The sequence below is a fragment of the Vombatus ursinus genome, unplaced genomic scaffold (genome assembly GCF_900497805.2).
Source record: "Vombatus ursinus unplaced genomic scaffold, bare-nosed wombat genome assembly UNPS02014770.1, whole genome shotgun sequence".
Taxonomy (NCBI): domain Eukaryota; kingdom Metazoa; phylum Chordata; class Mammalia; order Diprotodontia; family Vombatidae; genus Vombatus; species Vombatus ursinus.
Genome location: NW_020954548.1, coordinates 33,257,609 through 33,271,402, shown reverse-complemented (window position 1 = coordinate 33,271,402; position 13,794 = coordinate 33,257,609). Strand labels below are relative to the sequence as shown.

Here is a 13,794-nt window from a genome sequence, read left to right as displayed (position 1 = left end):
CCTCCTGGTGCCTTTTGTAGTGCTGCTTCCTTTATTTTTGCTGAGGCACTGGGAGACCCGTTTGCTGTAGAATGCTGAGCCACCAGAATCTCCTTCTGGTGTACTAAAGTGGGTGTTAACACTAGCTGGCTGGGTGACTCCCATTCTGTACTGCTCCACTTCCCCCAGGGTAAGAGGGGCCTTCCCCATTAATCCCTCTAGCTACCTGGGCTACTGCACTGCTGCTCCCCATCTTTCTTCTGGTTCAGCTGTTCCAGGGTTTATTCTGGGGTGATATTTTCTGGGTTTTCAGAGGTTTATAGGGGAGGGTGAGAGCGACTACCTTTTTATTTTGCCATCTTGGCTCCCAGGAGCGGACCTCACAAGAAAGATCTTAACAAGATGGTGTGGTTACTGATCTTGAGCCAGAGATCCTGGAGAATGAAGTCAAGTGGGCCTTAGGAAGCATTGCTAATAATAAGGTCAGTGGAGGTGATGGAATTTCAGTTGAGCTATTTAAACTCTAAAAGATGATGCTACACTCAATATGACCAACAACTTCGAGCACCTCTGCGTCCCTTAAATCCAATCCATGCACACATCAAGACATCACTTTTGTGCCTACGTACCTTAAGTGAAGTGAATCAAAGATTGTGGAACCTGTTCCCATCACAGAGCTCTGCTTCTGTGCCCTAGGGGAGGTGGTCATGTCCTCCAAAGACTTGACTCCAGAATTGTTGTATTGTGGGATTTGTGGGTTTCTCCTGGGAAACCACTAAATTCTGAGCAGGAGATTTCCCGATTTGCAAATCTGTTCCTCATAATGAAACTAATTAATTAAATGGCTACCTGATTACCGACCTGTTGTTTCATCGTTCTCAGGTTAGAGACTAGCTCAGTAAAAATCCTGTTAACAAGGACAAACAATAGCACCCAATATGCCAGCAAATTTGGAAAAAAACAACAGTGGACACTGAATTGGAAAAGATCAGTTAACCCTACAGAAGGGCAATGTCAAGGCATGTTCAAATTACTGAACAATTGCATTCGTTTTGATGGGGTGCTTGGGTGCTTGTGCTTGTACTTGGACCCCAGTTTCTCCCTAGCCTCAGAAACACTGTCTCTGACAACCACTTCCCAGCCCAAGGACACTGTGTCTAGCAGTTATTCATGCATGTGCCCCAGCAAGACCCTTATCTCTCACCCTGGTGCACCTACACAAAGCTGGGTGAGAGAGCACTGGGCTGGAAGCCTCCCAATTCCTCAATAAGTTCCTGTCTTGTGAGAAAGCTTTCCTTTGTTGCAGAGTATTCTGTCATCAAGACAGAGAGGAGTGCCTTGCCCAGTCCAAGGAGTTTTGTCCTTGGCTGGCCCATGGACTCTTCCTCCTGCCAGACTCCCAAGACCCATACCTCTGTCATCTCCTTCCCTGTCCGATATACTCCCTGTACTTTCTCATCCGTACCTCCCAAAGACACCTGGACCTTTAGATTACCTCATCAGTGTCCCTGGCATTCCTTTCCCATGCCCTTTCCCATATAAACTCTAGCTCCATCCTCAGTCTCTTGCAGGTTCCTTAAGAATCCTTGCCCACTGAAAAGCATAACAATAAATCTTTGCCACCTTGACTTAAAGAATGCTTGAGTCTGTGAATTCATTCCAGACGACCCCATCCTGTACACCAGTCTTCGAGGGGTCTCAACCTTTCAGACCGCTACAATTTCACATGCCAGCAAGGTTACACTTAAGATTCTACAAGCTAGGCTTGAGTAATGTGTGGATTGAGAATTAACAGAAGAGAAGGCTGGTTTTCAAAGAGGCAGAGGAACTAGAGACTAAATTGTCAATTGTGAGGGATTGTCTGATGTTGGCAGTTGCCAGTTGGGCGCTGTGGCAAGAGTAGGGTAAGATCTGAGTATATTTGGAAGTCGAGGCAGGGGCTGTGGTAGGCGGAGTCGTGGTGAACTGGGATGGGCTGGGTACGGAGAAGCCCTGAGGCAGTGGGCAGTGCTATGTGAGATAAGCTGGGTGCAAGGAAGTAGCCGGAGCTTGAGCTCCTGAGGCAAGGGGCGGTGCCACGTGGGAGTGGGACGGCAGAGGACTGAGTTCCCTTTGCTTAGTCCCCTCCCTATATGCAACGTCAACCCCAGACGCCTCCTGTGACCTTCCTGACTTCCTGGGTCCCTTTGTGTAGCACTGACCCCAGACCCCTCCTCCCAGTATCTGAGTCTGACTTCCTAGGTCACGTACTCTGTCTATGCACTAATCCCAGACGCCTCCTCCCTGTATCCGGTCCTAGCCTCCTACATCACTCCCTCCCCCTTGGTGTGCTAAACTCAGACAGCCCCTTCCGGTATCTGACCCTACAATCATTGGCTAGTAAGCGGGCTGGGGAGGAGGGGCTAGGTAGGTACTTAGGAACGAGCGTGGTCAGATCACGCGCTCTATCTCTTGGCTCCTGCTCTGTTGCTCTGGCCTTGCTGCTTGGGCTTGCTGTGATGGCTTGCTGTGATGGCCTCTGAATAAAGCTGTGGTGTTGGCGCCTCCCGATGGCTCGTCTCTGTGTGTTTATCCGGCTGAGGACTGAAGACTCGGAAGTGAGTATGACTCTGGCAGCCTGCTCCTTACAGGAGGAGAGGGTACGGCGCGCGGCCGACACGATCAATATATGGTAATTATGGAGAAAGCAAGGGAGTTCCAGAAAAAACATCTATTTCTGCTTCCTTGACTACACTAAAGCCTTTGGCTGTGTAGATCCGAACGAAATGTGGCAAGTCCTCAAAGAGATGGGAATATCAGGTCATCTTGCCTTGTCTCTTGAGGAAACTGTATGCTGGCCAAGAAGCAACAGTCAGAACTGACCGTGGAACAACAGATTGGTTTAAGATTGGAAAGTGAGTATGACAAGGCTGTATATTGTCACCCTGTTTATTTAACTTATATGTAGAAGACATCATGCAGAATACCAGTCTGGATAAATCAAAAGCTGAGATTAAGGTTGCTGGGAGAAATATCAACAGTCTCGGATATGCAGATGATAATCACTTTGATGGTGGAAAGTGAAGAGAAACTAAGAAGCCTCAGGGGCAGCTGGGTGGCACAGTGAATAGAGCGCTGGCCCTGGAGTCAGGCGGACCTGAGTTCAAATCTGGCCTCAGATACATAACACTCACTAGCTGTGTGGCTCAGTGAAAGTCACTTAACCTCAATTGCCTCGAAAAAAGAAAAAAGAAAAGAAGAAGCCTCTTCATGAGAGTGAAAGAAGAGAATCATTCGAAGCTTAACATCCAAAAAACCAATATTTTGGCAACTGGTCCCATCACTTTCTGGCGAATAGAGGGAGAAGAAATGGAAACAGTCAGATTTTATATTTTCAGGCTCAAAGATCACTGTACACAATAACTATAACCATGAAATTAAAAGATTCTCGTTGGAAGAAAAGCTATGACAAATCTGGACAGTATACTGAAAAGCAGAGATGTCACCTTGCAGACAAAAGTGTGTATAATCAAAGGTATGGCTTTTCCAGTAGTAATGTATGGCTGTGAGAGTTGGGCAATAGGGAAAGCTGAGTACTGCAGAAACAATGCTTTCGAATTGTGGTGCTGGAGAAGACTTGAGAATTCCTTGGAGAGAAACGAGGTGAAATCCGTCAATATGTAAATAATTTAATTCTGGATATTCACTAGAAGGTCAAATACTGAAGCTGAAGCTTAATTACTTTGGCCGCATAATGAGAAGGGACTCATTGGAAAAGACCCTGATGTTGGGAAAGATTGAAGGCAAAAGGAAAAGGGAACAGGAGAGGGTGAGATTGATAGATGGTGTCATGGAAACAATGAACATGAATCTGGATAGATTTTGAGAGATAGTGGAGGACAGAAGGGCCTCGTGTGCTATGGTCCATGGAGCCATGAAGAATGATTAAACAACAATAACAAATATATATGTGTGTGTGTATATATATATACACACACACACATATACACACACATATATACATACACACATATGTATAAAATATACACATATGTGCATATATACATTACATATGCATGCAAATATATGTGTATATGTGTGTAGTATATATACACACATAAATATCTTGACTGAATTTTTCTTTCTTTGATGGCATTTTTGAACATACTGCTTTTTTGGAATGTTCAGATACGCAGTAAATTTTGTTCTGCTTCTCATTTTCATGCTGTATATTTTTTATTTTTTAACATGTCTTTTTTGTTTGCAACCAACATTTTGCTTTCTTATCCATTCTTCCTCCAGAGTCTGATGGTGCTTTATGACAATTCAACAGATATTCATTGTTAAATTAGATGAAGCTGAATTAGGGAGGTGAAAAGAAATTTAATGAAAGATGAGAAATTTAATGAAAGGGAGGGAAAAAAGAATAACAACCCAGAATTCTCTGTGGATGGGTAATTAATGAGAACACAGTCCTTTATGGCATTATAGAATTTTATTAAATGGCAAAGTAAATACTAGTTTTAGCTTCTCTCCCCTTCTAGGCTTTGAGCTTTCTGATGGTATGGGCTTCTGGCTCAGACATCTTTGAAGCCCCTTTAGAAATCTAGCTCAGGAAGGAATTTGGAGGGTTATAGTTGTTGTTTTGTAGTTTTTCAGTTGTGCACAACTTTTTGTGACCCCATTTGGGGTTTTCTTGGCAAAGGTACTGGAATGGTTTGTCATTTCCTTCTCCAGCTCATTTTATAGATGAGGAAACTGAAGTAAAAGGGTTAAGGGACTTGCCCGGGATCAAACACCTAGTAATTGTCTAAGGCTGGATTTGAACTCAGGAACGAGTCTTTCTGATTCCACGCTTGGCACTCTATCCACTGAGCCACCTAGCTGCCCTAGGGTTGTAGTACTCACTGAATAAATGTTTACTGAACTGAATTCAGGACTATTTCCCTAATACTTTCTGGCTGGATCTTCCTGAAGGCAGCACAGCCAGTCTGCCTAAATTTCTCCTCCAATGGCTACTTGGGTCAGGGCTATGGGAAACATGATATATTCTCTCTGCCCAGCCCCTCTCCCCCTTGCTCTCGCAGCTTATGATCTGACCACTCTTAACTCTTCATCATTGTGGTCTAACCATGATGGTCAAGCATGGTCCTAGTTATCCATCCCTGGAAGTAACAGTCTAGGGTTTGCACTTTCTTCCTTAGTGAGGATGACCTCACCTCAGTGCCAGACCTTTGCAGGCTAGGCAGCTTCTCCTTTGTGATTTGAGGAACTCCTGAAAGAACCAGCTTTAGTCACCTCTTAAGAGGTGAAGGACAGACAGGGCAAGAAGGAGGAGGCAGATTTAAAAAAAAAGAAAAGACTGAAAATATCCAGTTAGTCTTCTCTAGACTAAAGCTATAGGGCAGCTCTATTGGAATCAGACCATATAACATGGTCACATGTTACTTTGCTGAGCATTCAACATTGGAGAGGTAGGGAAGATTATGTTTTCAGAGCTTCATTATGGTGACCTTTGTCACCATCTTCTCAGACTATTCTGTCCCTAAACTGGTTGGCCATGATTAACTGATGTCATCAGTTTAGTTCTGACATTTACCATATGTGTGGTTATGGGCAAGCCATTTAATTCCTCTGTGCCTTAGTTTCCCAGTCTGTAACACTGAGGATAACAATACTCGTACTAACCACTTCACAGGGTTTGTGAAGATAAGTGTTTCACAGATCTCAGAGCCTTATAGAAATGTGTTGTTCATTCTTTCATCCAGTGCCATGTATGTCAAACAGCATTCAAAGCACATCTGTTCATTCACTCATTCATGAACACAAGGTGTGCTATGGGCAGATAGCTGAGTGACAGTCATTGCCTTCCAGAACATACACTGCATTATGGGATGGAGACATTATTGGACACCATGTTAAGTTCTGTATTTGTACTCACAGACAAAGAGAAACATTGACAAAACTCATGAGTTACAAGTTCTCACACAGGAGATTGGGCTAGAATGATTGCATGGTCTAATAGTTTTCAAGGCTAATTCTGAAGTAGACCATATTTGATGAGGGACTCGGGGTGGGGCTGCGGGAAGGTTAGAGGATACACAATATGGGTTTTCAGTTCTGCTCTTACCCTTGGGTCCACCCTACGCCAGCAGGTAGGGGTGACCCATTGAACCTCATACATGATGGGGATCAGGGATTGCAATTATTCCCTATGAAATGAGGAATTCCCAGTAAGTGCAGGTCATAAGGGTATGAACATTTTAGAAACTCAAAAGAGCTTTTGAAAAATGTATCATGCAAACACAAAAATTATTTTCTAAGACTGTCTGCAAAGAACTAATTCTGTCACAGTGCAAATTTACATACTTGCTGATACATATGATGAACTGAATAGCATGAGATGATAAATATTTGAAGGTAGTGTCTTTATCTGAGGAGGAAATGTGGTATATGTATAGTGGTTAGTTGGAATAAGGAGGATCTGGGTTCAAGTCCTATATCTGACTAGCTAACAATGTACTAAGACACCAGGGATGAAGAAGAAGACCCAGCTCTCATAGAGGAAAGGTGCAGTATAGCAGGCGGGAAGTGACCAGTCTGGGTAATGCAGTAGAAAGTATACTGGATTTAAGAGTCACAAGAACTGGGTTCAAGCCACAGCTCCCCTAATTTAGCTATCCAAGTCTGAACAAGTCAGTGAACTTTTCTGAGCCTGTTTCTTCCTGGGTAAAATGTTACTACTTGCCCTAACTACCTCACAAAGTGTTTTGCAAATTGTTGATTTCTCTCTTTTATTTTTCAGTTTCCTCGGATCACAGAGCTGGAAGGGATCTTAGAAGTTATCTAGTCCAACCACCTAATTTTACATACTGGGACCCAGAGAGGCTAAATGGAAGGCAGCTAGGAGGTGCGGTGGATAGAGCAATGGGCCTACAGTCAGAAAGACCTGAATTCAAATCCAGCTTCAGATACTTACTAGCTGTCTGACTCTGGGCAAGTCACGTAGACCTGTTTCCTCAAATGTAAAATGGGGATAATAATAGCACCTATATCCCAGGGTTGTTATGGTTGCAAAGCACTTAGCATGGTTTCTGGCACATAGCGATCACTAAGGACCAGTAGGCAATGAGCAGGAGAGCTAGGACTCAAACTGAGCCCCTCCTCTCTCCAGAGATCTTTCCACTACTACCACAATGTGGCTCTGCTCGGGACCTTACAGCGTTTAAAGAGAATTGCCCGGGTTCCAAGAGGTTAACTGACTCTCGGTGACCCAAGCTTACAACCGAGGAAATCAGCTTTGACTCCTTTCCCATTCCACATATTCTCACTCCACTTGTCCAGTCTGTTGCAAGGTCTTATTTCCACCTCCACATCTCACATCTATCTTCCTCTCTCCACTCAAACAGCCACCATCTACCATTCTGGCATAGGCTCTTGTCCTTTCACTTAACTATAGACAAGTCTTTTATCATTGATCTGCTTTGCCTCAAATAAACTGAGACCTGGGAAAGACCTTAGCTTAAAAAGGCTAAAGTCTCCCATTTCATCCGGGCCCATCTCCAGTTGTCCTGATCCATATCTTCCCACTGGACCCAGATGCCTCAGGAGAAAATGGGCTGGTGACTTTGCACAGCCCTCCCTTACTTAAATCCAATCTACTTTCAAGTCATGGCATAACATTCCTGATGTTATGGTTCCCTTTGAGAACAAAGAACGAACAACCCAGCCTCAAGTTTCTCTCCACTTCTATCCTCTACTCAGCTGCCAAAATAATTTTCCTAATATGCAGATCTGACCATATCACTCCTCCCCATAACTCAATAAACTCCAATGGCTCCTCATTGCATCCAAGATATAAGTATAAAAATCCTGTTTAGTTCACAGCTAGTTCCTTTCTTTCTTTTTACACTTTACTTCCTTCCATACTTAATACTCAATCCAGTTACACTGGCTGACTTGCTATTCCTTGTGCCTTTTCGATGACTTTCCCTCATGTCTAGAAAAATTCTTCCTCCTCACCCCCTACTTACTGGTTTTCAGCTCCAATTTCACTTTCTGTAGGAGGCCTTTTCTGGTCTTCCCACCCCTAATGCTTTTCAATCTATTCTGTATATATCTCACAGGAACCGTTTACAAGCTATCTTCTCTCATTAGAATGTAACAGTGCTTGGGACTTAATAAATGCTAGTTGACTATTGATTGACTTTTACTCCTCCTTAAACGCTTGCTGACTGACCAATACGATGTAAGCTCAAAGGCAGGGAATTTTTTTCCCCCTTCTTTGAATCCCTGGTGCCCAGTGAACAGTACCCAGTTAGTATGTCTAAATATAGAACCTGAATTACTCAGACAGTTATGACCCTTAAATCCTTATCCATTCATAATATTTCTTAATCCAGCTATCTTGAAGAAATAACTGAACTGCAGAATCTCTGGTTGGAAGGAACCTAGCCTCCAATTTAAAATCTGGTGATTTTCCCTGAGGGACTACTCAATTATGTTTGAGGACATTGTGGAATGAGGTCGGGTCCATTTGAGGGGAGGCAAAAGCAACACAGAGGCCTGTCTACAGCCATCCAGTTTGACAAAAGCAAAGGGGAAGGAAATATCTAACCTGGAGCTAAATAGAATTCTGAGCTCTTGCTAATAACAAAGCTGCTGTTGATTATGTCTTTTATGTCTTAAATTTCTGGCTGCAAGGTATACTAGCACCAGCACATCAAGTATACTATGACCATTATCCTGAAGATTTGCCTTTTGCAGGTTTAGTTTGGAATAGACTAAGGCAAAAGAGGGACCCAAGAGGCCTGTAAATGAAACCACCACATTTCAACCCTTGAGGTTTATTTGATTTTCTTCCATTCTACACAACAAAAGTACAAACACAACATTATCTAAAATGCTACAAAGATACAAAACTCAACACAGAAATTTTCTAGTATTGACTGTACAATAAAAGCCTAGAATGCAATTTACATTTTGCAAAATTAACCTGTTCAGCTTTTCAAGGGGCCACAGCCTCAGAGGGCTGGCTCCTTGATGAGGCAGCACCCAGGGGCTGGCCCACAACCTGCTTACCAGTTTCTGAGAGAGGTGGGCACTGGTGTGTGTAAAGAACCATTTACAGCAATGAGTAAAGGAGTGGAATGAAAAATCCGTACTCCTTCCCAGGGTCTTTTGGCCCTCAAAATCAGGAGGAAAAAAATTCAAAGCAACAGACTGTTGGCCTAGCTTTAGCAGGAGATAAAGTGGACGTGCATAAGCTCATGTCCTCTTTTCTTAAATAATCGGCCTGGCCAAGAAGCAAACATCAAGTCTTCATATTTGCCAAAAATTTACTTAAGAAGAAGGAAAAACAAAACAAAACAAAACACTGCCACTTTGGGGTGGGAAGGGCTGAGCATCTTGATCTTTTCTTTGCTTGGTTTGGCTCTGCTGGTTTCCTGATTTTTTCAGAAGTTGCTAACAGCTAAACTTTCTGTTTGGACCAGAAGAAAAAAGAGGGCCTTATTTAGGCTGCAATTCTGAACCTTAAATATTCCTGTGGGCCAAAATCAGCCCTGAGAAATGAATCAAATTTGCTGTCTAGAAGCCTTCAAGGGTAAGGAGACATCCAATGCATTAAATAAACCTTTGCTAGCCAGTGCTTGGTTCCCATTTTTCTCTTCCCCACCCTCAGTACAAATGCTCCAATATTGTGTTCAATCATTAAGTTACAAAGTGAGAACAGCTGCCTTGCTTTATCGGGAAGAATTGGAACTGGAGCGGCTGCGGTGACGCCGGCGGCCTGGGGAGCGGGATCGTCGGCGGACGGGAGATCTGCGCCTAGGAGATCGGGACCTATTAGAAGGAAAACACTGCATCAGACCAAAGTTGAAAGAGGGTGGCCAAGGAGGTAAAACTGCAGTACAGCTCCTAACGTGGGACTCAATTCTCATCTCTGGAGACTAAGCCACCAAGAGAAATAATTTCTTCTTTAAGAGTTTCCACAGAAGAAACTGTACTTTACTCTTCCCCCAAAGTACAAAGGAAGTAGACAGGTAAAAAGTGTGTGCGCTAAGGGACCACCATGTTTGTGTTCTACTGCACAGGAAGTGAATTATTGAGCAAAGAAAAAAAAAAAGGAGCTTGTGGGCTGTTGACATGGTGAAGAGCCAGATCTTTCAGAAGATACAGAATCTGGCTGTGCCCCTCTTTCTTCTTTCCCCTTAGGCCTTTATTTGAACCTTCCCTTTTATCCCTGAATAGCTGCCGCTATTAGTTTTTGTTGTTATTCTACCCTTGTTGGGTCACATCTGTAGTATATTATGTTTAGTTATATTATGTTTAGTTACGGGTAATCATTTTTAGGAAGGCTATTGAGACTCTGTAGAGCATGCAGGAAAGGACAATCAGGACAGTGGAAGGCCTAGAAATCATGCCATGAGGACAAGCCATCTCACAGAAGACTACAGATTCAAGAAAATATTTACCTTCTTCTCATGCGTGGCGGTGATCTACGCCACATTGGAGGTGGTGGCAACATCCTTCTGGGTGGGCTAAATCGCCTGGGTGGGGGCCTGGGCCAGGGGGCCAGCACTGCAGTGGCTGTTATCTCCTGACCATCAATCTGTCCTGTTAAGAAAGGAACCAAACCACAGCACTGAGACAAACAGCAAATAACAAAGATCCTCTCTGCCTGTAGGGCAGCTAGGTCGTGAGGTGGATAGAAAGCTAGGCCTGTGGGTCAGAAAGACCTGAATTTAAATCCAACCTCAGACTAGCTGTGTGACTCTGGGCAAGTTATTTAACCTGATCTGCCTCAGTTTCCTCATCAGTAAAATAAGCTGGAGAAGGAAATGGCAAACCACTCCAATATCTGCCAAGAAAACTCCAAATGGGGTCACAAAGACTTGGACAAGATTGAAACAACTAAACAATCTCTGCCTTTAAAGCCTTTCTTTGGGATCTGTGGATCTAGAGGCTTTACGCAAATAAAAAAAAAAGTTTTTGATTACATACAGGTTGGGGACCTCACTGATCTCCATCTGCCAGCTCCATGACAACATATAACTAGCATGGGAAATGCTTAGGTGAATAGCTCCAGAATCACAAAAAATATCATGGTAGCTACTACAAAATTATTACCCATTTTACTTGAGGAACAAACAAGCATGGCTTTGAGCTACTCTGGACTTTAAACACCATCCAGCACTTGGGTGTTATGATGATTTATTATTGGAGGTAAGGGGAAAAATCCACATGTGGGTGTCAGGCTGAAATAAAAGTACAAAGATACGTCAGTTAACAAATCCTCTACAAATAAAGCTTCAGATCAAGACGATGGTATTAAAAAAAAATTTTTAAATCTTCACAATTTAATTAATGGAGGGCAGGAGCTTAGATTAAGAGGGCATGAGGGGCAGAAGTTCCTGTCCTAAATGTGGTAGATTGTTGGCCTTCAGTGGTGTCCACAAGTTGGACAAAGCGAGATGAGGTGGAAGAGGAATCGGTATACTTTCTCCTCTTTCAGCTTCCTTGTATTGGTCCTTCATCACTGTGGGATAAGAGGGGTTGAGCAAAGGGAAAAGCTAGGGACAAGAAGTTATGTTCCAGTAGGTCCAAAATGATGTGCCGACAGAGGACAGTCAGTATGTTTACTAGAAAGGAAAAGAACCCTGGCTGAAGAGCTAGAAGACCCACTTCCTGTCCCTGGGCCTTGGTTTCAAGTGTAAAATAAAGGAGTTGGACTAAACAACTTCTAAGGTCCCCGGGGCTCCAACTTTCTATACTGTCGAACTAGATAAGGCCCTAGACAAAAGATACATTCCAGCTGTTGCTTCATGTAACTCCCATTTGGAATGGTAACCCTGCCTCCTTTCCTATGTCCCCTCTCGATTCTAGAATATATACTTGTGCCTCCCATATTATTTCTAAAAGTGGTAATAAAGTTTCTGCCAATAAACTGTGTCATTAAAACAGTGTCTTAATAATAAAGGCATTGTTTTATGTTTTCTCTCATATCTGCTTTAGTTCTCTGGGCCCATACCGCAGAAACTGCACTGGCTGTTAGCATTACCCCACAACTTGGTATTCCTGGTGTGTCAAGCTGAATCCAACAGCTCATTTAATTTAAGAAATGTAGCCAAAATGTACCTGGCTGTGCTCCAAGCTCTGGAAGAAAGCCTTCTTTCTCAGTGTGCAAAAGTCCGCTTAGTATGAGAAAATAACCAGACCTGACTCTACCAAGATGACAAAGACAAATTTGGAGCTTAGTGTTTCTCAGACTTCCTCCAGCCATTTTAGGTGTCCTCAGCAAACCTTGAACACTTAGGCAAAAAGGGTGAAGCATGGGTAGGGCAGGCAGAGGAGATGCCAGTTAGAGCATGTTGGAGAACAGAGCGCTACAAAGTCTGAAGAGAAATGTATAAGGGCAGATTGCTTAGAATATAATATGCAAGACTAATTCAAGGGGAGAGATGGAGATCTATGAGGGGGGGCAGTTCAATCAACTTGGTCTTAAGTAACCTCTGGCCTGAATCAAAATTTCAGGTGTGGAGAAAAATAAAGGTCATTTAAGTGGCAGCCAATTGGTGCAGTGGACAGAGTACCAGACCTGAAGTCAAGGAAGACTCAAGTTTAAATCTGACCCCAGACACTCACTAGCTATGCGACCCTGGACAAGTCACTGAATCTCTGCCTGCCTCACCTCCCTTTTCTATAAAATAACAGTACCTACCTCCTAGGGTTATGAGAATAAAATATCTGTAAAGCACTTTGTAAACCTTAAAACAGTCAGTAATTGCTAGCTATCATTAAGTATAAGAAAAGGCAAGATTGTTTTGAGAGCAGGGTCACTAGAGCTGCCTACAGTGAGAGAAGAGTCTTGAATAGAGATGGGTGGTAGAAGCAGTCATGGCTTATCATGACCTCTTCCAGGGAGACAATATCAGGGGAGGAAAAAAAGAGGAGCTAGAAGTTAAGTTAAAGGTCTGTTCTCCAGCCTGAAGGCTTACCCCCATCCATGTGCTTCAATGCTTTCTCAGCCTCATCTGGATTTTCAAACTCCACATATGCATAGCCTTTGGATAGATGAGGATGCATTCTTTCCACAGGCATATCAATCATTTTAATTTTCCCATAAGTGGAAAATATTTCCATGATGTGATCCTAGGAGATATCACATAGAAATACAAAAGGTACACACACAGATAACTATTACAGATAAGAAACTCTCAATGCAGATCGTTTTTGCTATTTCTATCAAATTCTCATGTGAATTTGTTTTCTGCCTACAGGGCAATCACCAGGTATCTTACCAGGGGCTTGGAAGTGTTAAAATGCTTACAAGAAAAAGTCTACAACAGGTTCAGGTCATATTTTTATTCTGGACATGGATGTAACTCAGTTTCATTCTTCAAACAAGGGAACAGGTCCCTGGAGGGAGGAGTAATGCACCAGGGTAAAGATCCCCAGACTCTTTATTTCATCACATGCCAAAGGGAAAGGCACTAGGTTGGAAGAGAGGCTCAAGGTTCAGATCTCAGTTCTGTTACTTACTCAGACAAGTCACTTAACTTCTCAGGCTAAGTTTCCTCATCTGTAAAATGATGGAGTTGAACTAGATCAGGGATTTTTTTCAAAGTCTAAGTTTTTATTGATTTCTTCTATCATCATAGTTGTCCCCAGTATCCTTCTCTCTCCCAGAGTTATACCATATAACAAACAGCATTAAAAAAATCTGCATAACTGACTGATACACTGAAAAAGTCCGAGGACATGCAGTGTATGACATTTATGGACCTCCTACCTCCACAAAGGAGCAGGTTGGGGGTGTCCTCTCCTAGCTCTTCA

The 13,794-nt window shown here is 43.0% G+C and overlaps 1 protein-coding gene across 4 annotated transcripts in view; it reads right to left on the bottom strand.

Annotated features, from left to right (window-relative positions):
- Positions 1-8,788: 8,788 nt before the first annotated feature.
- The window catches only part of RNPS1 (RNA binding protein with serine rich domain 1), a 12,526-nt gene continuing 7,520 nt past the window's right edge, over positions 8,789-13,794 (bottom strand). For all 4 annotated transcript variants that reach the window (XM_027863081.1, XM_027863079.1, XM_027863082.1 and 1 more), the window contains 3 exons: positions 12,957-13,110; positions 10,434-10,575; positions 8,789-9,801 (listed from right to left, as the gene is read on the bottom strand). In XM_027863081.1, the coding sequence (XP_027718882.1) occupies positions 9,702-9,801; positions 10,434-10,575; positions 12,957-13,110 (396 nt within the window). In that variant the 3' untranslated portion in view covers positions 8,789-9,701. The remainder of the gene's footprint in view (positions 9,802-10,433; positions 10,576-12,956; positions 13,111-13,794) is intronic.